General features: G+C 39.4%; 2 protein-coding genes across 11 annotated transcripts in view; one reads left to right on the forward strand and one right to left on the reverse strand.

Annotated features, from left to right (window-relative positions):
* The window catches only part of npas2 (neuronal PAS domain protein 2), a 154718-nt gene extending 140264 nt beyond the window's left edge, over positions 1 to 14454 (forward strand). For all 9 annotated transcript variants that reach the window (XM_069893459.1, XM_069893453.1, XM_069893456.1 and 6 more), the window contains 2 exons: positions 9353 to 9462; positions 13994 to 14454. In XM_069893459.1, coding sequence (XP_069749560.1) covers positions 9353 to 9462; positions 13994 to 14063 — 180 coding nt within the window. In that variant the 3' untranslated portion in view covers positions 14064 to 14454. The remainder of the gene's footprint in view (positions 1 to 9352; positions 9463 to 13993) is intronic.
* The window catches only part of tbc1d8b (TBC1 domain family member 8B), a 55279-nt gene that overhangs the window by 8852 nt on the left and 21127 nt on the right, over positions 1 to 25300 (reverse strand). Inside the window, exons 7-18 of one of the 2 annotated variants that reach the window (XM_069893452.1) lie at positions 25019 to 25195; positions 23836 to 24015; positions 22018 to 22168; positions 19986 to 20200; positions 15449 to 15566; positions 12139 to 12424; positions 11330 to 11459; positions 6717 to 6812; positions 4227 to 4295; positions 2905 to 3145; positions 1573 to 1638; positions 432 to 518 (exon numbers count right to left, since the gene is read on the reverse strand). In XM_069893452.1, the coding sequence (XP_069749553.1) occupies positions 432 to 518; positions 1573 to 1638; positions 2905 to 3145; positions 4227 to 4295; positions 6717 to 6812; positions 11330 to 11459; positions 12139 to 12424; positions 15449 to 15566; positions 19986 to 20200; positions 22018 to 22168; positions 23836 to 24015; positions 25019 to 25195 (1816 nt within the window). Of the gene's footprint in view, positions 1 to 431; positions 519 to 1572; positions 1639 to 2904; positions 3146 to 4226; positions 4296 to 6713; positions 6813 to 11329; positions 11460 to 12138; positions 12425 to 15448; positions 15567 to 19985; positions 20201 to 22017; positions 22169 to 23835; positions 24016 to 25018; positions 25196 to 25300 lie in introns of both variants that reach the window. The other variant, XM_069893451.1, reaches the window with a different exon arrangement.

Below are 25300 nucleotides of genomic sequence, written 5' to 3' on the forward strand. Positions count from 1 at the left end.
GATTAATTTTTTTTAATAGTTTTCTGTGAATTTTTCTTGTGGATCCAAAATGGCACTGGAGCATGATGACTTTGTGAGCACGTAAAACCACTGACTCTCTTTCAATTCAAATCGTATGAGCAAACTTGCACATGTCTCAAGTAACAACACAGAGATTATTGCCTTTGACATTCTGGTTTTTAAAATGGTGCCCAACTTAACACAACTTCTAATCGCCATATCTGTGTCATTGTTATGGCAATTGCTGGATCCACTCCATCCCACTTCACATTTCTCTCTGGCTCAGAGCGAATATCGCAAACCCTAACAATGGGCAGACAAGCAAGCCTTCTAAACTCCTGCTCTTTGTTGCAGTTACTATACTGCTCTTATTAACAAAGTAAACAATTAGCTATTTAAAGTTCACAGATCTGCACAAAAACAGCACAAACCATTCACTTGATCACAAATCACTGCTTCATCAAAAAGTTGTGGCTGCTTTGAAGCCGTGGGATTTGTTCCTTCATCTTCAGTAAATGCTGCAAGCAAAAGATCAGCAAAATTAAATCTTGGTTTTAATTTACAGTGAAAAGCTATTACATTTATTCCTTCTGAGGACATTTCAAAGCGTTTCACAGTCAATTGATGACTGAAGTGCAATCATTGTTTAAAATCAATAACCTCCCCATAGCCAAATTTTACAAAAACTACATTTGACTTGCAGCAAGTCCATTTGTTTTGGTATTGTACACTGCAAAAGGAATTCTGCTGTTCAAATACAGCTATGGAATCCTGTTTTTTTAAACACACAAACACACTCTCTAAAATGGTAGTCTTGCATGAAGAAAAAAAACCACTGGTGGACTGAAATAACAACCCAAATAATTTCTCCAAGTTAACCCAGCCTTACTTCAGGTGCAGACCAAACTACCATGCACACATGTCTTATGACTAATCCCCTTTGAGCTAGAAGAGGTCATCAGGAATGGGTTAGTTCTTCAGCATGGCCTTCTGGGCCAGGCTTTGTCCACACCAACCAAGCTATTCCCATTTGTCAATATTCAGCACATGCCTCTCCACACACCTGTCTAAATATCTTTAGAAAGTAACAATTGTCCCTGCTTCTGCCATTTCCTCTGGCAATGCTATGAGTGGCTTGGAATATGACTCTACCACTGACATATCAATATGAGTCAGTTGTAACATTCCACTGAGTTGGAAAGTATGTAAAATTTGAATATTTTTCCTCAAAAATTCCAATAACTTTATAAATAAGTGATCACCCTTTTATTGACTTGTATTTTCCCAACCAAATAACTTGATTGCCACATTTTGGCTCTTTGATGCAGCAAAGCCAAGTCAATTCTGTCAGTGGTTTGACCACAGCTCCACACTTCATATTAATGCAATGGTAATTACCCATCACTGGATTTTTAAAATAGAAACTGCCCAATAAGTATAAGGTCTTCACTAATGTAAACTGATATCAACCATAATTACTCAAAGTGAAATATAATCTTCTGCACTTGAGAACATCATTCATTTTGCAATTTTATAATACTCAAGTGGATTTCCAGTAATTACTTGATTTACCTGGTGGAATATGTAATTTAAAAAGTAATTTCAGTTTGTCTGTAAATGATCCATTGTACATCACATCTGCAATAGAAGATAATTAGCAAATGCATTACTCGATGACCTCAAACCCTTTTAACATTTTAATTAAAGATTCAACACAAGAATAAAGGAAAGCTGCTCAGCATTTTTTAAAGCATTTATTCATTGTTGAGCTAGGACATCAACAGCAATACCAATGGTTGGTTAGTGGTCATCTCTAAATTTCCCCTAAAAGGACAAAGTTACAAGTCAACCTCATTTCTGCAATGCAAGGATTAGAACATTTTCAGTCACACTACAGAAGGTGCTCAAATCTATAGCATTTTTTTGTTGGTTTGATTTACATAACCTCCCTGAAGGAATGGAGCATAAGCGAGTCTACTCTACCATGTTATTCAGGGCCCTGGTTTCTCTACTTTGCTTCATGCTGATTAAAATCAGTCAAAGATTTGAGATTTTCCAATGGACCCAGATCAGACTTGAGGAAGAGAGCTCCAGATTTCTGCATCCCGTTGTCTAGAGAGTTCCCTGGATTTTGGTTCTGGAAGGTCTGATATTAATTATACAATTACGCTCCCTTGCCCTCTATTTCTTCAGTTGCTGGTGCTCTGAATCTACCTTATAAAGTATAAGAACAGAATTGGTTTAGGTCAGTTCTAAACTTTCGAAGCAAAGAAATTCAGAGCGCATTTAAGCAATCAGTCTTCACAACAGAAGCAGTTTGCAGTTCTGGGCTAAAGAGCCACCAACTCAAGTCACAGCTAACTCAATGTCATCTGTGCTCCTGCTGCACTCTACCACTTGTCCACTTGTTTGATGCATTGTTGGGGAATGGGTGAGGACAGCTGGTTAGAATGACAGAGTTAGTACCTGTACACTTACCATCAGTGGTTTCCAAACGCAAATGGGACATAATCCCAAAATGCATTCAAGTTTCCATTATCAAATGACACTGGTTATCATTTTCTTGGAAATAGAATAGCATGTTATACACAGGAGAGGCTAATTAAATTAATTCTGCATTGCAGTAGCAGGATACTAAATCAGAAGTTTAAAGAAAAGTGCCTGCTGATGTTCCACAGAATTTGAAACTCTGTGGAAGGGATCATATTACTCTGGGATGTTTCATGATTCCACATTCAATTGCTTCCACCCAAGCTTCAATATGAAGCAACATCAGCTAAAGCTGTCTTACTTTAGAGTTATCTTGAGATTCCAAATTTCACAAATATATACATCCTTTCTTTCATACAAAGTGTTGTTAAATACAAAAATCCAAATCTCTTATTTTGAAAACGAAGGATTTACCGAGAACGGATGCAAATTCTTTGAAGTTGATGAGATTGTCAGAATTTTCATCCAGAAGACGAAAACTCCACAGTGCTAATGAATTGGCATTTGCAGAATGAGACCATGGACTCAAGTGTTTGAAGAGCCTGCAGTACTGTGCACTGTCAATCTGATACTGCTCCAGATATGGGAGACTAGAGTCATGGTGCTTGAGTGCTGGACTTTGTGGAATCCAGTAGCAGCTAAGGAAATGCTCCCGCTGCAAAAAGGAAATAAATATTTGAGTGACATAGAAAATAACTACTCCGATCACAATAAACACAGTTAATCAAGTAGGATTTCTTGGAACACGTTGCACAGAAATCCAAAAAAAAGAGCTATTCTTCACTCTACTGAAAAGGATCAAGTAATAACAATAATTCAAAGTTAGAAAAAAATTAAGACATTATGATGGGAGGCACATATTAGTGTAGTGGATAGTGCAACACTGTTACAGCGGCAGTGATCAGGGCCAGGGTTCATATACCGTGCTGTCTGTAAGGAGTTTGTACATTCTCTCCATGTCTACGTGGGTATTCCTTGGGGGCTCCGTTTCCTCCCACTGTTCAAAACATACTGAGGGTTGGATGTCAATTGGGTATAATTGGGCAACATGGCTTGTGGGCAAAAGAGCCTGTTACAATGCTTTATGCCTAAATTTAATGACACATTGTGGAATCTAAAAACACTTGTGACTATACTATTCAAATGCTGCTTTAATGATCTGTAATGGTGCAGGAATGTTAAGTGCACAAAGAATTATTATGGTAACAATATCTAGTAATGACAGAACTCCACAAAAGGTCTGTCATGCTATCCCAGCAACATACCAATATGATCTTTTCTGAGATCGTGCTCTTGCTCTTCTACTTTGTATGGCTTTGTATATGTTAGAGACTGCTCACAAGAGAACCTCGCTTACTGGACCATGTACAATGTGACAATAAACATGAATACATCATCTTCAACAAATGTAAACATGGTCAAAAGGTGTCAAATAATTGTTAATAATCAGTTTGGTTTCAGTTCAACAGAACTTTCAGATTTTTGAACAAACATTTGATTGATGACGAGTTAAAGTGGGAACTTAAGTCGCAGGATTTTGCCCTAAAAGGAGTGAAGGTCCAATGTAGCAGGCTTCTAAGGTTCCACATTTTCCGACATTATTTTTAAAGATAGGAGACAGCAGATGTTTATTTATTGCAAGATTTTACACATTTAATACAAGTACAGAAGGAATATGCAACAACATTTAACTAAACTATTCCAGAAATTTATAGACAGAAATGATATTCATTTACCTTAAATAGCTCAAAGAGGCCTTCCAAATTTTTGGGGCTGAACATCACTTCCTGAGATACAACACGCAGCTAAATCACAGACAAAAGGACTCAAAGTATTAAAATATAGTTCAGTATATTGCAATCAAATGCAGTATCACCAGATGTACAACAGAGAAAAACTTTAATCAAGATAGATCAAGATCATTCAACTGTAATATATTTAAATTTGGTCATAAATAACTCACTTTATTAAAATCAACTTTTTGATCACTAAAGTCATCATCCTAGATATTATAACTGACTTTCAACACTTGACATGAATTTAAGTAGAATACAAGTTAAAGATATCTGAACAAAGATGCATCTGCCACCATTACAGTGATAGAATCAGAAACATGTGCAATAAAGTGAATAAACCACACCCCGAGGAAACCAATGAGGAATAAAGCTGGCAACTGGCAATAAAGAATCAACATTGATCATTAACCTGAACAAAAAAACAAGATATTTTATTGTGGTGGGTGGAGCCTTTGTCTGCAAATAACCTACAAAATGCCAACCATGTTAACAGAACATGAAATTTGTATTTTTGTCTTAATAACTATTCAATAAACTTTTGTGTAATACAAAATGCTAAAGCAACAATCCCCATAAGTTAAACAAGGGCCTGATAACTTGATATTTTAATACAATTTAGCACCCAAAATATTCCCTCAAGCAAATGGTGGCTCAATTCTAAAGGTGGGGCAAGATTGTGACCTCCTCGTCATTGTAACATCCTTAATAGCAATGACTAGGAAGGAACTTCAGCAAGAAATTCCCAAAAAGTTTATTTTCTCAAAGAATGGCCTTTTATTCTTTCTCACTTGCCTCTTGTAGAGATTGCTAGACTAATGAGTGTCATTGGTTCATGAAGGGAGCAAATACATTCAACATATGACAAAACTGATAGAATAAACATCCTTTTCTTCCATATTTATGGGTTTGCATGTCACAGTTGACAAGCCCCAGAGCATACCTCAGTAATTAACAGTGTGCTCACCTGTCATCCTCATTGCATCATGAAAAAGTGGGCAACTGGGTTGACGAGAGACACGAACCAAAGGAATGACCTTGTCCACAATGCAAACAATTTCTGTGCACAATAAATTAAAACAAAAATTCTGGAAATACTAGTCAGGCTAATTGATTTGAGGCTTGAAACTGAAGCTTCAAATTGATGACAATTCATTGGCCTGTAGCATTTATTTTCTCTCTCCATAGATGCTCTCTGCTCTGCTGAACATTAACAGAATGTTATGGTTTAATTTTATATTTTCAGGCTTTGCTTTTCATCATCTGCTTAAAGAACTGACACTGCTCGCTTAACAATTAGTGCAATACTGTTTCACTGCCAGCAAACCGGGTTTGAATCCAGCGCTGTAAGGAGTTTGTACGTTCTCCCTGTGGATTTCCTCCGGGTACTCCAGTTTCCTGCCACCCTTCAAAATGTTCCAGGGCTGTAGGTTAATTGAGACATTTGAATGGCACAGGCATGTGGACGAGAAGACCCTGTTACTGTAATGTATGTCTTGCGGCGGTGCACTCTCTCATGGCGAACCAGCCCCGCTTGTAACGCCATGTGGCGGGGCAGCCATGAGAAGATGGCGGCATCGGGGAGTTCCCCTCCATCATGTTTCCAGCCCAGCGCATGCCTGGGGCAGCAGTTATAACATCATGAAGCACGTGGTGACTGAGCTCACGCTGCCCTTAAAGGGGCACAGTCTAGATTTGAATAAAACAGTCATTAACAACATCCAACATGGTGGCTGCATGTTTCTTAGCTGTAGCTCCCGCTACATTGGTGACCCCAATGAGCCCAGATGACTTTCTGAGCATTGAACATAGATCCCATCGAGGTCAATGTCGTGGCCATCAAATTTAAAATTTAAACCTGACCAGTATTGGCTCGAGAGCAGGCGGACTCTAAATTTCATTGAGAAGTATTTGCTTGTGGGAATTCATTCAAACAACCCTTTCTAAATCATTTTAAATCTTTATGATTTAAATGCTGAAAACATTTTGTTTCCACTTTAGATCAAGTGAATCCAGAGATAAGCCAACGGCATCAAAAACCTCAGAAAAGTTGAAGTCAATAGGAAGCCATGGATAAACTAAATTCTTGCTCAATTTTATTTTAACTAACACAACGGCCGTGGCTGTCAGAGCCAATCATTTCCTCAGGACCTCCTTTGAGCCTCAGCTTAGGTCCACCTGATATCATTGTAAGAATCCACAATCTAATTGAATTGCTTAATTTATAACCAGTCTTTCAGCTACTGCAGCAATTCAAGGCAGCATCTCATCACCACCTTCTTTGGAATCATTTAGATACAGCACCCAGAATGAAATACCAAAAAGCAACCACCCTCAAAACCTTCGTTATTTAAGAAAAGTGCTACTCAAGTATAGAAAACTCAATGCATTGAATATATATTCACTCATTAAAAGGAAAATAGAATTTACCACATTTTGTTTTGTGGTGTCCTCGAGAGTCTGAATCACGTACAATCTGGTTCTACGTCGCATACTTTCAACTTCCATTGATCGAATCTCACCATATTTCTGCAAATAAAATTTAGTAGTGCTTAAAGGTGAAAGCGTCTATAGTATATTTTTTTCTATCTGCTGCAATATATAACTGAAGTAATAGTTTCTGATTTAACATGGCAGATTACAGATCAGAAGTATGAATGCATTCATAAATTATTAATGATGTAGTAAGTGCTATGGCAAGGAACTGAAGTAAGACATGCACACACACATGAGATAGGTACAGTCGGTACTGCTTTATTGAATGGTTTTCCCTGCCTTATACAAGCCTGCTGGGCCTAGTTGTCCTGCCACATCCGGCAGAAATGATGTCACGGGCTTGCTGGCTGCTGATTGGTCACCATACCTACCAGTGCTCACCGTTTCCTGCTCTGCAGCCAGGGGAGAAAGGCCATTTAGTTGGTGTGGTCCTTGTGAGATCGCTGCATTCGAACGCCATCTTGTGTGCCGGAACGTTTATCAGGTAGCGGGCTGCCATACGACTTCTCCACCCCTAAGAATTGGTGATCCGGGCGCTATCTCTGGTTTTGGGTGGTCTGCCTCTGCAGTGCGGAGGTGATGGGCTGATTGGCTGACTGGTGTCCAAATGTGCTTGAGGCAGTCAATAGTAAATGTCACTTCCTTGCTGCCAATATCCAGTACACATGTGATCCTGTTGTGTCTGATCATCCAGTAGGGCCCCTTGTACAGCCGGTGCAGTGGCGCCTGGTGTGCTCCCTGTTGTACAAAGACGTACTTGCAGCTTTCCAAGTTCCTGGGGACAAATATTTTGGGCTGACCATGCAGTGAGGGCTGTGCTGGGGCTAGCAAGCCCAGTCATTCCCTCAGTCTTTCAAGGGTTGCCACTGGTGGTTTGTCCTTGTCCCTGGTCAAAGATACTGTACTTGAGCTCGGGGGGCCGGAGATGCCTGACAAAGGCGGCCAGGGTTTGCCATTGTCCATCAATCAATTACTCAAGTCCCCCCACTGCTGCATTGGATACGTCCACCATGAGGGTGGTCTGGGCATCTATCCCTGGATGCACCAGAAGCATGGCATTGACCAGAGCGTATATGGGCTTCTAGAAAGCTTCCAACGCTTCTTTGTTCCACTTGATCTCCTTTTTCCTTGCCATGAGTGAGAATAATAGGCGCATGATGCAGGCTGCTGCCAGTATGAAGCGGTGATAGAAATTAATCATACCGGCGAACTCCACAAGGCCCTTCGCCATGTGTGGCTTGGTGAAGCTCCTGACAGCCTCTACTTTTTTGGGCAGAGGTGTCGCCCTGTGTTTATTAATCCTGTGACCCAGGAAGTCACCTGAAATGGCATTTGACTGGGTTGATGGTTAGGCCAAATTCTGTGAGGCTGGTGTATAGCTGCATAACGTGGGATGCATGTTCTTTGTAGTTGCGGCTGGCTATCAGGATGTCGTCCAAATAAATGAGCATAAACCTGAGATCCTGGCCTGCCGCTCCTGGAATGTCTGAGCAGCATTTTTTAGCCCAAAGGAACTTAAACAAAACGAAGGAAGTGATGATGGTAGTTTTAGCAACATCCTCAGGGTGGACCGGGATCTGGTGAGAGCCCCTGATGAAATCGACCTTGGAAAATATCTGTACCTTCCGTAAGTTCACAGTAAAGTCCTGCATGTGGGGCACAGGATACCTGTCCGGTGGCCTTGTTAAGGTGGGAGTAATCCCCACATGACCTTCATCCCCTGCTGCCTTTGGTATCATGTACAGGGGGAATGCCCAGGGACTATCGAACCGTTGCACGATTCCCAGCTCTTTCATCTTTCAGAACTCTTCCTTTGTGAAGTTGAGTTTCTCGGAGGGGAGGCAGCGTGCCCTGAGAATGTGGTGCTGTAACCAGTGTTTCAGTTCTGCTGAGGTAATCTGTGGCACCACGATGGAGGGAAATTCTGCCAGGATGCGTGCAAACTCATTGGTACCAGAGGCAGAATGTAGGTGGGGTGGGGGGAGGGGGGGTAGTTTTGCCTCCCCCAGGGAGAAGTTTTGTCGTGTACAAGCTGCCACCCCTTAAGGTCCACTAACAGGCAGGGAGCCATCTGCTCCCAGGAGTGGTTGTTGGGCTGCAGCCAGGGTGAATGTCCGCATGAACTGGCTGTCCCCGAAGTGAAGTGGTGTGCTGCGGATGCAGTAAGTTGTTATATTGGAATTATTCGCTGCCCTCAGGAATGGGCCCGGCTTCCCGTTGCAGGTGTCAGAGGCTGAAGGGGTGGGGGGGGCAGGATGCTGATCTTGGCCCCCGTGTCGACTAGGAACCATTGCCCCAATAGGGACTCCCATGTGTGGAGGAGACTGTCACGTTGGCCGGCCACCGCAGCCATTAACGACGGTTGGCTGCCATGTTTTCCTGGAACATGCAGGGGCTGCGGCATCGATGGGCCCCCAAACTCCACACTGATGATAGAAGCAGTACTGCTCATCTGGGGGGGGGGGGGAAGGTTTGTTGGCCTGTTGGTTCACTGTGGCAGTCTAGTTGTCCACTGCATGCGAGGCCTTGAGACTTATTCCATCACAACGTTAGTGTCTCTTTTTACTCCCCAGAGCACATCCGCTCATGTTGTGACCTTCTTGGGGTTGCTGAAATCCTCCTTGGCGAGCAGCAGTCGGATATCCTCTGGTAGTTGCTCTAAGAAGATCTGCTCAAAGAACAGGTAAGATTTGTTTCCATTGGTTAAAGCCAACATGTCGCTCATGAGGGCGAAAAGGCCCTGTCCTCCAAACCATCCATGCGCAACAGTGGAGCCTTGCTGTCTTGCTTCAAGAGCCTGAAAGTGCAGGTTAACAGTTCTTCTTGGCCACATATTTGCCTTACACTGGCGGCTGTGTCCTGGTTGAGCAAGCCCATCACATAGTGGTACCTCCTGGCGTCAGCTGTGAGCTGTGATCTGCTGTAACTGGAACTGGGCCTCAACCTGCTCGAATCACTCCAGCAAGTGCGAAGGCCAGAATGTCTGCAGTTTCACTAAACTGCGTGGAGTGTTGCTTCATCTTCCATTGTTGGGTCCAAAACAGCATTTGGACCAGTTTGGGGTTACCAATGTATCACATGTTATGGCAGGGCACTGAAGTAAGAAATGAGGTAGGTACAGTCATCTGGTGGAAATGACGTCACGGGCTTGCCGGCTGCCAATTGGTCGGCATTCCCACCAGTGCTCGTCTGCCCAGGGAGAAAGGCCATTTAGTTGGCATGGTCTCTGTGGGATTTCCACATTCGACTATCATCTTGTGTGCCAGGATGCCTATCAGGCAGCGGGCTGCCACAAAAGAATGCATGAGGGAAAACAGGGAAATCCAAGATGACAGGAGTAACCAAAAACAATTGCGCCACTAAAGGTTTAAAGATCTCTAAATCTTAGTTACACAATAGTGAGAGAACAGATATCACGAGGAAGAAGTAAAATGCACCAACTGAATTGATTTTTACTTCAATCTACCATTATAAAAAAACGATACTATGGGCATTCAATGTAATGATGTTAGTAACAATTACTTTCTAAAAAAATCAGCAAAATTAACTCAAAACCTTAAACTCTAAACAAGTACACTTATGAAATTGTCCATGTTATAGAAGAGTTCAATAATCAAATTTTAAGGCATACAATATAGAGTATGGTAGAGTTTTGGAATTTCACTCAGAAACATGTTCTGGGTAATTTTGCTAGGAAGTCAGGAGACCTTCTTCTGCAATGTGTGTTCAAAGAATTATGTAAAAAAGGCTTATCCAAAAAATTCTGCCCTTGTACTCCATTCTCATTCAATTGTTTGACATTACAATGATTAATGAAAATCAAAACACAGAGAATTAGTGACAGAAAATTGCATGGAAATTTTAACAAACCAATTTTAGCAATACTCATCTCCCAGTTGGAAGGCTAATTCAAGTCCCATATTTCAAAAAGAGGCTCCATTAAATTCCCAAGAAAGCGCAAAAGATCCCATTGGGTTATTTCAATGCAGAGTCAAGAGTTACTGTGGCTCCTCAACCAAAAAATGTCAAAAGAATGACGGCAAATTAGAGTATCACAAGTATTCTTGCTATATTTGCTGTTTAATAATGACAATACTTTAAATTCTCCTCCATAAATGCTAAACCGTTTGATTGGGAACAGGGCTGAAGAAATATAATTTAGTGTTTCTTGGAAAAAAAATGACGTATTTTATATGTGAAGATCTGTGTTCAATGAAGACACTAAGCAAAACATCTATTTTAGATTACAACACAGATGCACCATTTTGTAGAGCAAAATAAACATTTCACGTGCTACTAACTTTTGTGAGCAACACTGATTAGTGGCAAAGTTATGGTTACAGTGCCTGCATAAAAGTCCTGGGAGGGAGGAGATATGTTTGGAAAAATCAAAACTGTTTCCTATCATAGGAGATCCTGACATCGTGTTTTTCGAAGGTTCAGTGACTGCTTCTTTCTATCAGTGTAATATTCAGATGGGGATTAAAAATGATATTGCAGAAAAAAATTAATGAATATACAACAGTTGTAATAGCAGTCTTGTCACCTACCTCATAAGAATCCAGGATAAGTTCAGTTATGTCCACTTTAGTAGGAGGTTGCTGAATGTCACAACCTACAGGGGGATGGTGCATCATTGGTGGTAAAGGGCTGTCCTTGTTGGTGACATTATCAAAAAATCTACGAAGCAATTTTAAACTGCTTACTGATAGAGGTATTAAAGCCAAGATGTACCTTATCAGAATGATCAAACCATACATGTGAAATTTACGACAAAGACAAAAGTATTTTTCAGATATATTCTAGAAATATTTCTTAACAATGTATCTAAATTGACAAATCATCAAGTATTTATAGCCATGGTGGAGCAAAACCAGCTTTGAATTGAGTGAGACTGGTTTGGACTTTTCAGTGAATTGACGTTGAGAATACTGGTATACAGTCAGCTACAGTATACATTCTGGGTTATGTATTTCCTACCATAAAAATCTGAAGACCTACTCTCGTTCAGAATAACTCAGGGAACTGATCAAACATATTATGCATTTGGCCAACTAGAGCCCAAACATTTGGGTCGGTTGACTGCCAAAGTTGCAAGGAATGATGATGGAAGGAAAACAAGTCTCAATGAATTAGGGTAGCCCTCAGATTGATAAAGCTCCAAATACCCATGCATATGAAATAATAAAATTCATCTGCAATACACAGATGGATCACAAAATCCTCCAAACTACCATAAACAGGAGCATTGCATTGGCAATACTATTTTCAATCTTGGCATAATAAGTCATGATACCTTAAAAGTGTAACAGAATGCCATAATACTTGACAAAGGCGACAAAGATTTAAAGTTCCATACTTGTTTAAAATGGTGACTGCCTCAGCATCATCTCTGCAAACCAGCAAGCTGTCCACATTATAATCCAGAATTGCCAAGCCCAGTTGCAGGATTGCCTTTATACCATCATAGAAAAAACAGTCAACGACATTCACTGCACTTTCGATGGGCAACACAGAAATGTAGATGGTCAGAAACCAGGATAAGGAAACTGATGAAAAAAATGTCATGTCTGTCATGTGGTCAGTCAATTGAGGAAGGTAGCTTTGGATAAATTCTTCAAAAACTGCCTGGTCCACCAAAGCACCTGTAAAAACAAGGACACAATTAATTTTCACTCCCTATTCAGTTGTATTGATTCTGTAACCTAATAGTTTTTTTTTCTTAATAAGCTCTTCAAATTGACCTATCCCTTCTGAGCCTCATGGTGGTGCCTATTATACTTGCATTTGCATTCAACCAAGGATTTCAAGACACAAGTTAGTTTAAGATCAACGGCTGAACACTATTGATCAGTCAGATTGACAGCAGGAAACCATAAATCATGAGACAGAAGCTAAGCAATTAACCTCAAGCCTCTATTGCTTTAGTATTAGATTTTTATCATGAAGAAAAATTAGAAACCTATCTACATGTCTCATGCAAATGATGAAAAAATATCTTTGCAATGCAGACTGGAGTTCAACTATTCTAATGAACAAGCACAGACAGTAGGGGGGGGGGGGGGAAATCAATATTCATTGAACAAGCACTTGGGGAAAAGAGATGCCCAATGATATGTTAAAATATAATCGTTTATCTTCCTGACTTGGATTGGAATAATCACACACCAATAAAAGTAATATCACATAAAGGAGACGAAGAGGTTAAGTTACAAGTAAAATTAAATTGGATGCTTCTTCAAGACTTTGATTCCTTTATTGTCTGCAGCAGCACAAAGTATGTAATATTACACAAAAATACCTTCTTCCTGCCCTAAGGCAGAGTAGTTATTAGTGTCGCCCAGCACCCCTTCCAGTACGACCGTGGGTTTGTGTTGTTTCAGAGAATATTTACTTTACTTTAATTTTTTAAAATTTATTCTTATTTATCTTAATTTTTTAAAAATTTCTTCAATTTTTTTTTGCCAGTTATTTCAATTCTGGATACCTGGGATTTTACTGGAAATAAAGGGTAGTTGCTGAAGTCATGGTTGCTAAATTTGATGACAAAGCAAGCTTTAGTGCTATTCAGGAAGTTCTCATGAGGGATCTGGACTTGGTAAATTCCAATGTTTAGTTATATCTAAAATAATTTCATGAAAGATTTGGACAAGAAAGCCATTATCTATTGAAACCAGCAAACTACTGAGAAAGTGAAACTAAAATTCAAATCTAATCTAGACTGATAAATGCCTGTTATAAATTTTTTTTTAAACAAATGTTGCTCTAGATGTAATTATACTGTAAATGTTTATGCTCTGAAAGATACTGAAACTTACCGTACATTTATCATGGAAATTAATTCTAATTGAGCCAAAAATATTTAACAACCCACAGTAATACAAATTTGCCCTTCAAGATTTTCTACCACCACTATCTCAAGCAATCAAAATAAAGGTCAGAATTTCACAAAGGAACTGTGACAAATTTCATCAAACTGAAAACAAAAGACTTTTTACTGTCAAGCTTCCATTTTCCTGGAACAATACATTTTGTAAAACAATGCAACTCGATACTTCTTACCCAAATGAACAACTTAATGAAGAAAAAATGCTACATTTACAGTACTGTCTGCTACTTTTACATAATTGACAAAAGTGTTATGGGGGAAAAAAAAAGTTTTGAATTTTTAAAACGCAAATAACATTATTTATTTATTTATTTTATTTCTCCAGTGTGGAAGCAATAAATGGGAACCTTTCCAACAGCCCTAACTCCACATTGAATGAGAACTCAGATCAATGACTGATCTTCACTCACGTTGTTGCAATTCTGTTCAATGAGGAAGCTCATGCTCACCAAGTCCCTCGCTAATAACATTATGTCAGAACAATTGTCTGGGGGTGAAGAAAGATGATTTGGCATTCAAAACTGGAATTGAGATGCAAATCAAGCAAACCTATATACTGCATATGAATCAGTGTTATTACAAAAATGCATCCAAAGATTCAGCACATTTAAAACTGCCACAAGTACACCAGCCAAATGTGTGGGAAAACTTTAATCCCAAGAGTAGCTGTGCCACACTCAATCTGGATACTGCGACATTGTCAGGCCTTGCAAACTGAGTGATCAGCCTAGCAGGACATTCTCAGCTATTACACAAAGTTATTCTGGGAGAAATTAGTAATTGTCTCTGAGGAGAGATCAGATGCAGTCTGTCTTTGGGATAGATGAAATTTGATTCAAATACATACTAAAATACCTCAGTACTAATCAACATTAAGAACTTTCTGGCATCAAATGGAAAAGATTTTCAAACCTTTGACAAATAATGATAGCCTGATCCAACTCAGCTGCACTTAAGCTCATGAAGCAAATGGAATGAGTTTTCAATATCACCAGCAAAACAGTTCTCAAACTTTGGTAAGTCAATCTCTGAATCAACTATGCATGCACTTGATCTTGCTTATGAAATTCAGCAGCACGGTTGGCGAAGTGGTTAGTACAATGCCTTTACAGTGCCAGAGATCAGGGTCCCAATCCCATGCTGTCTGTAAAGAGTTTGTACGTTGTCCCCATGTCTACGTGGGTTTTCTCCAGGAGCTCCCAGTTTCCTCCCACCATTCGAAACATAGCAGGGTGAAGGTTAATTGGGTGCAAATTGGGCGGCACGGACTCATGGAATGAACTGACTTGTTACTGTGCTGTATGTCTAAATTTAAAAAAAAATACATAATACAAATCCTTCATCACCAACTCCTTAGTGCACAACTTGCCTGCAATAAAATCTGTGAGGCATGAAAAATTCCAATTTGCATCCAAAAAATTAGATCAAGTACCTCTTGTTTTTGCCTGTACAACTTCATCTCTATTTGATTGCTTTGTGGTTCACTGAATATTGTGCAAAAAAACATGAGAACAAATGCATATATTTTTGAAGTAATAGGAACATTAAAATGACTTTCACAGGAGCCATACTGCACAAAATTCAACAAAGATGATATCATGTGATATATTTTGAGAAGAAAAGCAGAACTGTTATAAGCTTGTCAGAGGACACTCAAAATGAACATTATTCTTAGCCATTCAGTAAAATTATTCAGTCACCAATCCTATCTGCTCACCATAGGCTGTTGTTGGATGAAACTGTATGTGGAAATAAGACTTCAAAAATATACAACTCTTACCAATTATTCGGCGATTGAAATAATCTGGCAGCATTCTTTCACACACAGCAACCAGTAACCAGAAGGCTTCTTCTTCTTTTGCATAAAGTAGTAAAACAGATGTCAAAATATTCATCGCCTTTAAAAGTGAAGAATAGATATAATATTAAATAATTTACATCTATCCATGCAATATGTAGTTATGAAATATTGCATTTAGCATAAGCCTTTCAAACATGAAATGAAATCCAACTTTTGATCAAGCCAGTGGATTAGGACAGTCCTGGTTGGCAATAGATAAATTTACATAAAGGTAGGATCCCGTGGCTATGACTAATTCAAACTATTCCCTGATCAACCCATGCAAAAAAAAAATCAATTTCTCAACTTTAAAAAGGAGTGTGTTCATGCGGCCAGAGGCCAAGGATGACCTGGACAGATACAACAAATTGTACTTAAATAACATAATAACATAACAATTTACAGCACGGAAACAGGCCATTAGGCCCTTCTAGTCCGCACCGAACCAAACACCCCTCTCTAGTCCCACCTCCCTGCACAATGCCCATAACCCTTCATCTTCTTCTCATCCATATACCTGTCCAACCTTTTCTTAAATAATACAATTGACTCCGCCGCCACTATTTCTCCCGGAAGCTCATTCCACACGTCTACCACTCTCTGAGTAAAGAAGTTCCCCCTCATGTTACCTCTAAACCTCTGCCCCTTAATTCTTAACTCATGTCCTCTTGTTTTAATCTTTCCTCCTCTTAACGGAAATAGTCTATCCACATCCACTCTGTCTATCCCTTTCATAATCTTAAATACTTCTATCAAATCCCCTCTCAACCTTCTACGCTCCAAAGAATAAAGACCTAATCTGTCCAATCTCTCCCTATTCTCTAGATGCTTAAACCCAGGTAACATTCTGGTAAACCTTCTCTGCACTCTCTCCACTCTGTTTATATCCTTCCTATAATTAGGCGACCAAAACTGCACACAGAACTCCAAATTAGGCCGGACCAACGTCTTATACAGTCTCAACATCACCTCCCAACTCTTATATTCCATGCAATGATTGATAAAGGCCAGCATACTAAAAGCCTTCTTCACCACCCTATTCACGTGAGTTTCTACCTTCAGGGAATGATGTACCGTTACTCCTAAATCTTTCTGCTCTTCTGCATTCATCAATGCTCTCCCATTTACCACGTATGTCCTGTTCTGATTCTTCTTACCAAAATGAAGCACCTCACACTTATCAGCATTAAATTCCATCTGCCATTTTTCAGCCCATGTTTCTAAGCAGCCCAAATCCCTCTGCAATCCTTGAAAACCTTCTTCATTATCCACTATTCCACCTATCTTAGTATCGTCTGCATATTTAATAATCCAATTTACCACCCCATCATCTAGATCATTAATGTATATAACGAACAACAATGGGCCCAATACAGATCCTTGAGGCACACCACTGGTCACCGGCCTCCAACCTGACAGACAATTATCCACTACCACTCTCTGGCCTCTCCCTTTCAGCCAATGTTCAATCCATTTGACTATCTCAAAATTTATACCTAAAGACTACACCTTCTTAACTAACCTTCCATGTGATACCTTATCGAAGGCCTTACTGAAGTCCACATAGACAACATCCACTGCGCTACCCTCATCCACATTCCTAGTCACCTCTTCAAAAAATTCAATCAGATTGGTCAAACATGACCTTCCTCCCACAAATCCATGTTGAGTGCTCCTGATCAGACCCTGTCTATCCAGATGTTTATAAGTACTATCTCTAAGAATTTTCTCCATTAATTTACCTACCACAGACGTCAAACTTACAGGCCGATAGTTGCCAGGCTTCCTCCTTGAACCCTTTTTAAATAACGGAACCACATGCGCAATGCGCCAATCCTCCGGCACTATCCCCATATCTAATGACATTTGGAAAATTACCACCAGAGCCTCTGCTATTTCCTCCTTCACTTCTCTCAATGTCCTGGGGAAGATCCCGTCTGGTCCCAGAGACTTATCCACCTTTATATTCTTCAAAAGCCCTAAAACTACATCTTTTGTAATCTCTATATTCCCCATATTTACCCAATTTGCTTTTTTTTAATCTCACATCTCCCAATATCCTTCTCCTTAGTGAATACCGAAGAAAAGAAACTGTTCAATATCTCCCCCATTTCTCTAGGCTCCACACACAGTTTTCCGCTCTGATTCTCTAAGGGACCAATTTTGTCTCTAGCTTTCCTTTTACCATTAACATATTTGTAGAACTCTTTTGGATTAGTTTTCACCCTGCTTGCCATAGTTTCCTCGTACCTTCTTTTAGCTTTCCTAATTCCTCTCTTAAGATTCCTCTTACATTCAATGTATCTTTCAAACATCCCCTTAACTCCATGCTTCTTATATCTAATGTATGCCTCCCTTTTTCTTCGAACCAAGTTTCCAATATTCCTTGAAAACCACGGCTCTCTCAAACCTTTTGCCCCTCCTTTTAACCTAACAGGAACATAAAGTTTTTGCACTCTCAAAATCTGATCTTTAAAAGACTTCCATCTCTCTACTACATCCTGCCCATAAAACAAATTGTCCCAATCCACACCCTGCAAGTCCTTTCGCATCTCCTCAAATCTAGCTTTTCCCCAATCAAAAACCTCAACCCTTGGCCCTGACTTCTCTCTTTCCACAATGACATTGAAGCTGATGGCATTATGATCACTGGACCCGAAGTGCTCGCCAACACTAACCTCCGTCACTTGACCCATCCCATTTGCCAACAGTAGATCTAACACTGCTCCTTCTCTGGTTGGCACCTCTACATATTGTTGTAAAAAACTATCTTGCACACATTTCACAAACTCGAACCCATCCAGTCCTTTCACAGAATGTGTTTCCCAATCTATATGTGGAAAATTAAAATCTCCCATAATTACAACCCTGTGCTCATCACAAATATCTACTATCTCCCTACAAATTTGCTCCTCTAGGTCTCAGTCCCCTCCGGGTGGTCTATAATACACCCCTACAAGTGTAACCTCTCCTTTCCTACTCCTCAGTTCCACCCAAATAGCCTCCGTGGATGTGCCCTCTAATCTATCCTTCCTAGGCACCGCTGTAATATTTTCCCTGACAAGCAATGCAACCCCACCTCCTCTTGCCCCTCCGACTCTATCACACCTAAAACAACGAAACCCAGGGATATTCAGCTGCCAATCACATCCCTCCTGCAACCATGTCTCACTAATCGCTACCACATCATACTTCCAAGTATCAATCCACACCTTCAGCTCATCCACCTTTTTTACAATACTTCTGACATTAAAATATATGAATTTCAGAGATTTCCCAATTTTTAATCCCTGTTTTCCCTCATCTTTAATAACAACATTATTTACTTTTCCTGCCAATTGCCCTTCATCTTCTTAGTACCTACTAATGTGTCTTTTCTCCCAAGGCATTCCTGAGGAGCACTCAAATCAATTCAACATCAACTCATAGACAGGTGACCACTTTCTCACATCACATCAGATGTAATGTCAATCTGCAAGTCTGTCATTTTATTTAGTGCTGAACCAAACAGCAAATACTTCCAAGCACGTGGTTTGGTGAGCCACTTCAAGGTCAGTGAATCCATCATACCTGGAATATGTAGGGATGGAGAAGCTACTGAACTAGATTTTTTTCTTAAAAGCAAATTATCCCATAAATTGCCAGTCAGCAGATTAAATTTTGACAGCATGTAATGGTTCTAACGCACCTGCGGCATCTTACCCATTTGGTTAATTAATAATTAGTTCTGAAGACAAGTCATCGATCAGAAATATTTACTTTGTTAGTTTCACAATAAATGCTGCCTGACCTGCTGAATTTTCTATTTTTGTTTCAGATTTCCACGTTTGTATTTTTGTTGTTGTAAATCTCAAAGTTGCACAAAAACGGAAGTAAAATGCAATTAAATTTCAGTTCTGCATATTTTATACACATGGAATCTCAATTTTTAGGAACTACCAAATAAAGATATTGAGAAAGACCCAGTCTTTCATTGCTTAATATTGAATGCAGATATGCTTTCAATGAGATCTGATCTCATTTATCAAGCACAGAAAGCATAAAGGTAGTATCCAATTCTGAGCAGGAAAGGGAAACTCAACTCCTCAGGTCTTCTGTGCCATTTTACATGTCTATGGTGGGAAATTGCAACCTCAAACCCAACATTTAAAAAAAAAAGAAACTTCCAACAGTTACCCTAACCATCCTGCACTCAAATAAAGGCTTGCAGGATATAATGGGAAGAATCTCAGTCAGATCCAGTCATCCCTCAAGATTCCATTTATGAAGCTTATCTGCTCGTCCTGGCTCGTCGAGAGGCTGACTTGCTTCTGAATTTCCATTACCAATCATAGAAAAATATTAACCAACAGGAAAATTGCAGAATGAAGTTAAGGCTTTCTTTGCCAATGTTGTTTAATAAAGCAGATGAACCATGATGAGTTATAGTAGCATTCAAAAAAAGCAATACACTGGACAGTAAGCTGACAGCTCCAACCTGGCAATAGCCAATTTTTGGGTTTCGGAAAGCATAGGCTGTGAGAACTCTTCTCAGTGCAGAGATGCCTGTATCACTTTGGAATGCTGGATGTTCAGGTAGTGAGCGATGTAGATCACGTTCTATTTCATCAGTAGCCAGAGTACAGGTACCCATGGATCTTTCCACCAATTCATTATAATAGCCAGGGTATGCAGCCATGTCGTTATTTGCACCTAAAATTTACACAAAATTTACTTCTGGTGTTACACTGTCACGGATTACAAGGCCATCCTGAAATCTCTGCAATACTATGAACTAATTTAAAATACTGTGGGTACTTGTTTTTTTAAAAAAATATCAGAAGTTTGAATGTTAGTTTTTTTTTATTTTTAAGGAGGAAATTGTCAGTTGATACACCTTCCTGTAAATAAACAGTTCATCAAAACTAATGCTGTTCTAAAAATCATAAATCATACAGTGAAGCATCTTCACTCCTGTCAAACAAGTTTCCATAGTTTGGTTATAAACAAAATTCATGGTTCTCAAACCACTGCATCCTGGAGAGAGCACCACTACATTTATACATTAGTGGGAGGAATTAGAACAGCAAAGAAACCCAAAGTACACATAGCTAGATTTCCCACTGTAAGACGGATAGGATATCCAGCTGAAGAACATTGGAGAGGTTTGGAATGAATAGATCTGGAGATCGACTTTGAGGAGAAGGCTAGTCATTGAACAAAAAAAAAACAAGCTTTCTTGAGAAAGAAGACTGGGAAACAATCATGTTATCATGATACAGAAGCAGTGGAGAATTTACCATGAAAATCTGCACCTCATAGCTACACCAATGCATGCAAGATCCAGCACTTCTAAATTTCTGGAGCTCTTCATATTAAATCTGATAAGTAGTTGACTAAATGCTATAAGCCTCTGTTTGAAAGAAATTACAATCTAAAACAAGGGAGGCCAACCTTTTACATTCTATGCATCAATTTTTTCACGCACGAGTTCAGATGTGTGTACGGGTATGCACCGTTTAACATCAGTTTGGGAAACGTCCGACCACGTGTGTCTATGGTCCCATAACTATTCAATTATCGCGAGCAGGTCCACAGCAATTTAGAAAAAGCATTTGCTTGCTAAAGGAAATTTTATACTATATACCCAAACTGATCTAACTTCCCGCTCTCTCCCCACAGCCCTGTATAAGCTCCCAACTAATCCCACTGCCCCGCGCTCTCCCCACTGATCCCACTACCCCATGTTGGTCCTCACATTGATTCCAATGTCCCACTCTTTTCCCACAGACCCGTGTCGGCCTCCACACTGATCCCACTGCCCCGCTTTCTCCCCACAGTCCCGCTCTCCCCACAGCCCTGATCTCCCCCACAGCCCTGTGTCAGTCACTGATTCCACAGCCCCTCTCTCTCCCCAAAGTCCTGTGTTGCCCCCCCCACATTGATTCCACTGCCCCGCTCTCTCCCCACAGTCCCGTGTCAGTCCCCACCTTGATCCCTCTACCCCGCTCTCTTCCTACAGCCCATGTCACTCCTCACACTGATCTCTATTTACAAATTAAAAGTTTACAGGTACAATACTTTTTGCTATCCTGATCTAAAGTACTGTCTTAATTTTCCATCTGCCTGACAAATCCAAACATTTTTTGGTGTACACTGGAAGTCACGTGCCCCAGCCAACTTCTAACGTGCCCCATTTCTCCACAAATTCATCCAAGCACCCAACTTCAACTTATTGACTCTTTAGTCTCTCCTTCTATTGACTACAGAGGAGTTAAACAAATTAAAGAATGCCAAAACTAATGAAAAGAATGCAATATTACAAACTTAATTTCATGACACAGGATTGTAAAAGTGTGAGTATGCATTCTCTGTACTTTAGTAAAACAGAGTGAGTTATAATTCCAATTTAATCCTAGAAATATAAATCACTAAATTATAATAATTCTGTAAAATATTTCTTCTGCAGTTACACAGGTAATACCCCTCCATAAATCTTCGTCCGTGAAGCCAAGTCAAAGAATACATACCTGAAAACAGTAGCCAAAGTTCTCCCCTTAAGGCTTCTGGGATTCCTTTTATTACCAAATCTTGAGTCTTTTTTGTACGAAACATACAAACTCCATGACCATACTCCACAAAATGAATGTTCCATGACTGCACCTTCATCTTTTCTTTCAACTGCGTCATAAAAAATAACCTGTTGTTTAGAATCTCATTCTCAAGCAAAATATATTTGTACATTGAGAATGAAACAAAATAATTTTCTGAACACCATGAACCTACTGGCGCATATAACATGACACCATCAAAGCGTGTAATTTATTGCTTAAGACAGGAGCGGATACTCCAGAATCAACTTATTCTTCCAAACTGGTTTCTTTCCCACAAGTAAGACTCTTGACAGAAAGCCTGACATATGTGTTATACACATCAGTTAGCAATACCATTCTATTGACAGTAATGGCAGCAGTAGACCACTAAGTATTTAAAAAAAAGTCAATTTCTTTGCAATGTTTACCTACAGGAAAACAGCACATTAAACACTAATCCCTAGATACCGAATCACATATATAAAAAAAAAATCACTTGGAATGAAGCACAATATTCAAGCACCAAGGAGAACAACCACCAAAATGAATAATAACCATTTTTTTAAATTATGCCTGTTGGGGGGGGAAGTGGGTTTATTGTCTACAGAGAATCGCTACTCACTTTAACACAATGAACACAAATTAAACCTGTAGATGCTGAATTGACTCATTTTGTACAATTCCCACCTATGAAACACAACTGTTAACAACCAAATTACAAAAGAGCCACAATTTTTTGGACATTTAATCCAGATGTTGTACAGGATTTTGGTTTTGTATATGGTGCAAAAGACATCATTATTAATGATTTTAGGCTTATCCTTTCTCAGATTCACTTTGATGCATCTTCATTTGCATTTAGCAACAAGAACAAGACAACTCTGGCATAGGCTAGACTGGCAAGTAAATGCACATCCATCCACCACAGGAGTCTAACTACTTCCACTGACATTCAGTAGCATTACTAAATACTCCACGATCAACACCATGGGCATACCATTGACCAGAAAAGCAGATGTTTAGAGCAGGTCTGGACATCCTGCACTAAAAACAATGAACTTTGTGGACACCTCAAAGACTTTGTATAACCTTTACGCAAAAAAAACCAGGCTATGACAAAGTATTCTTCACAGTGAACACTATTCTCTTGGCTCGCAACCACTGAGATTTTTTGTTGTACTGTCTACAGGTAGCAGTGACGAGACACTTCAATTTCAAACTGAAAGTAAAATAAACACAATAATAACCCTTCATATTTTGCAGTACATTTTTTTAATTATCAAGATGAGGGGAGAAAAATAACCCAGAGCGTATATTTGGTTTTAAAATCATAATCAAGCTCAGAACTTGAATTTGTTCAAGCCTTGTAAGAGTGTACAAATTCCATTACATTATACAGGCACCCATGCGTTAAGGGGTGGAGGGGGTTGTATTTCTAACAATCTGAAGATCCACATTGTAATTTTCCACAAAACCGACCATGCCTCAAAAAAAACCTGAAAAATTCTGATACTTTTTTTGCACACAAGTTCTGTAAGAGTATTAAATTTTTGTGTCTGAATTGTGAATCTCAAAGGGTGAATTTTCATTTCCCGAATAGTTTTAATGCATGTAATGCTTGTACCTTAACTGGGTTAAGTTTTTGAACTGAAACACTAACTGAAATGAATTAAACAGAAGCCACAATAATGAGGAGATAATAAAATAGCTGTAAAATGCATTCCAAATTTAAAAGCACAAACAAAATTTACTTGCCATTTTTGAATCCAGAGTTTCTGCTTCTTGTGGATGAAAGACTCTCATTAATGCTTCAGTGTTAACTGTTTTATTACTTTCTTTAAGTAATGTTCTGTGCTCTTCACTGGTAAATGAAAGCACAGGATCACTGTGCCCAAAAATGGCATTATCTTCCTGAGCACTTCTCAGACACGATTCCTACCAAAAACACATACATCTTGGGTGAGGGCCAGTCATCTTCTAAACCAAGTTTGATTAGCACACCTCCAAGTCAAGATTTACATCTATTTCACATTTAACGATAATCCACCATTAAGCTATCCTCTACAGGTTTACAAGTTTTACCAATAGAACCCAAGGTCCAGATTTATGCAGGGAAAAATGCCAGGGTATAACATTTACAATCAAAAAGGGCACTATCCCAGGAAAGATGCCAAAATGGCAAGAGTTGTTTCACAATGAGGGATTTTTTCAAAAAGTGCAATCATTCATGGTACTGTCCACTCTCAGCCATCAGGTTTCTGTGAGGAATGGGTTGCTGGGTGCAGGAACATGCCAGTCGCATGAAAGTTCCGCGCATGAATCTTTAAATAAACTGCTGAATTATATAATTGCCAGATATCCCTCAGAGTGCACAAAAGAATTCTGAGCTTTCCACTTAAATGCAATAAATTGTCGATGAATCAGTGTTTAAATTCTTTATGAAAACATTACGATTACCACAATTTTTCCAGTTTTTTTTTAAAACACACTCCTTTTTTCACTGATAGAATGTTTTTGATTCGTTCATTTGCCAGGAATATTCTTATCTGACATAGTGGACAAAATGTGGCAGATTGATGGGAGAACACAGATCAACTAAATCAGATCAGAATCCCCATCCACCAAATTCAAATTTACAATTAAAAAAATATATAATCATTTAAAACTTTCAGAAATGTTTGCGAATTGCTTGAGAATTTACTGTAGGTCATAATTACTGACAATGCCAACATTTATTGTCTACCCCTAAATGCCCTCAAACTATGGAGGTGGTGAAGAGGGTACACAGATAGGATCAGAAAAGTTGAAAAAAAAATTAAGGACTCTTTAGTTTCATGGTTACTGTTACTGGGACCAAGAATTCTACAATTTAAACAAGCAGTACCCAAATTCTGGATGTTTTTGCAAATATATAGAACAATCTCCCAATGATCTGTACCTCTTCCTTTCCCAAAATGACTTGTGTACTTCCTCTTGTTCCACACTTCAGCTTCTCTTTGAGCTCCTGCACGAGGCCATCGCTATCCTTAATTTCAGTAAAGCGGAATGTTATTTTACATTTGGTTCTGAAGGAGATGTGCTTGCCCAAGCTGCCTTGCGTTTCCATACCAGTGACCTATTAGAGAACTCACATCAATTTGATGTTCACATTTCCATAGCTTCTAGCTAGCTTATGGTGTTGGTGAGGTTGAAGAAGGAAAAAAACATTGGAAATTCATTG

Source organism: Narcine bancroftii, chromosome 8 (assembly GCF_036971445.1).
Source record: "Narcine bancroftii isolate sNarBan1 chromosome 8, sNarBan1.hap1, whole genome shotgun sequence".
Lineage (NCBI taxonomy): Eukaryota > Metazoa > Chordata > Chondrichthyes > Torpediniformes > Narcinidae > Narcine > Narcine bancroftii.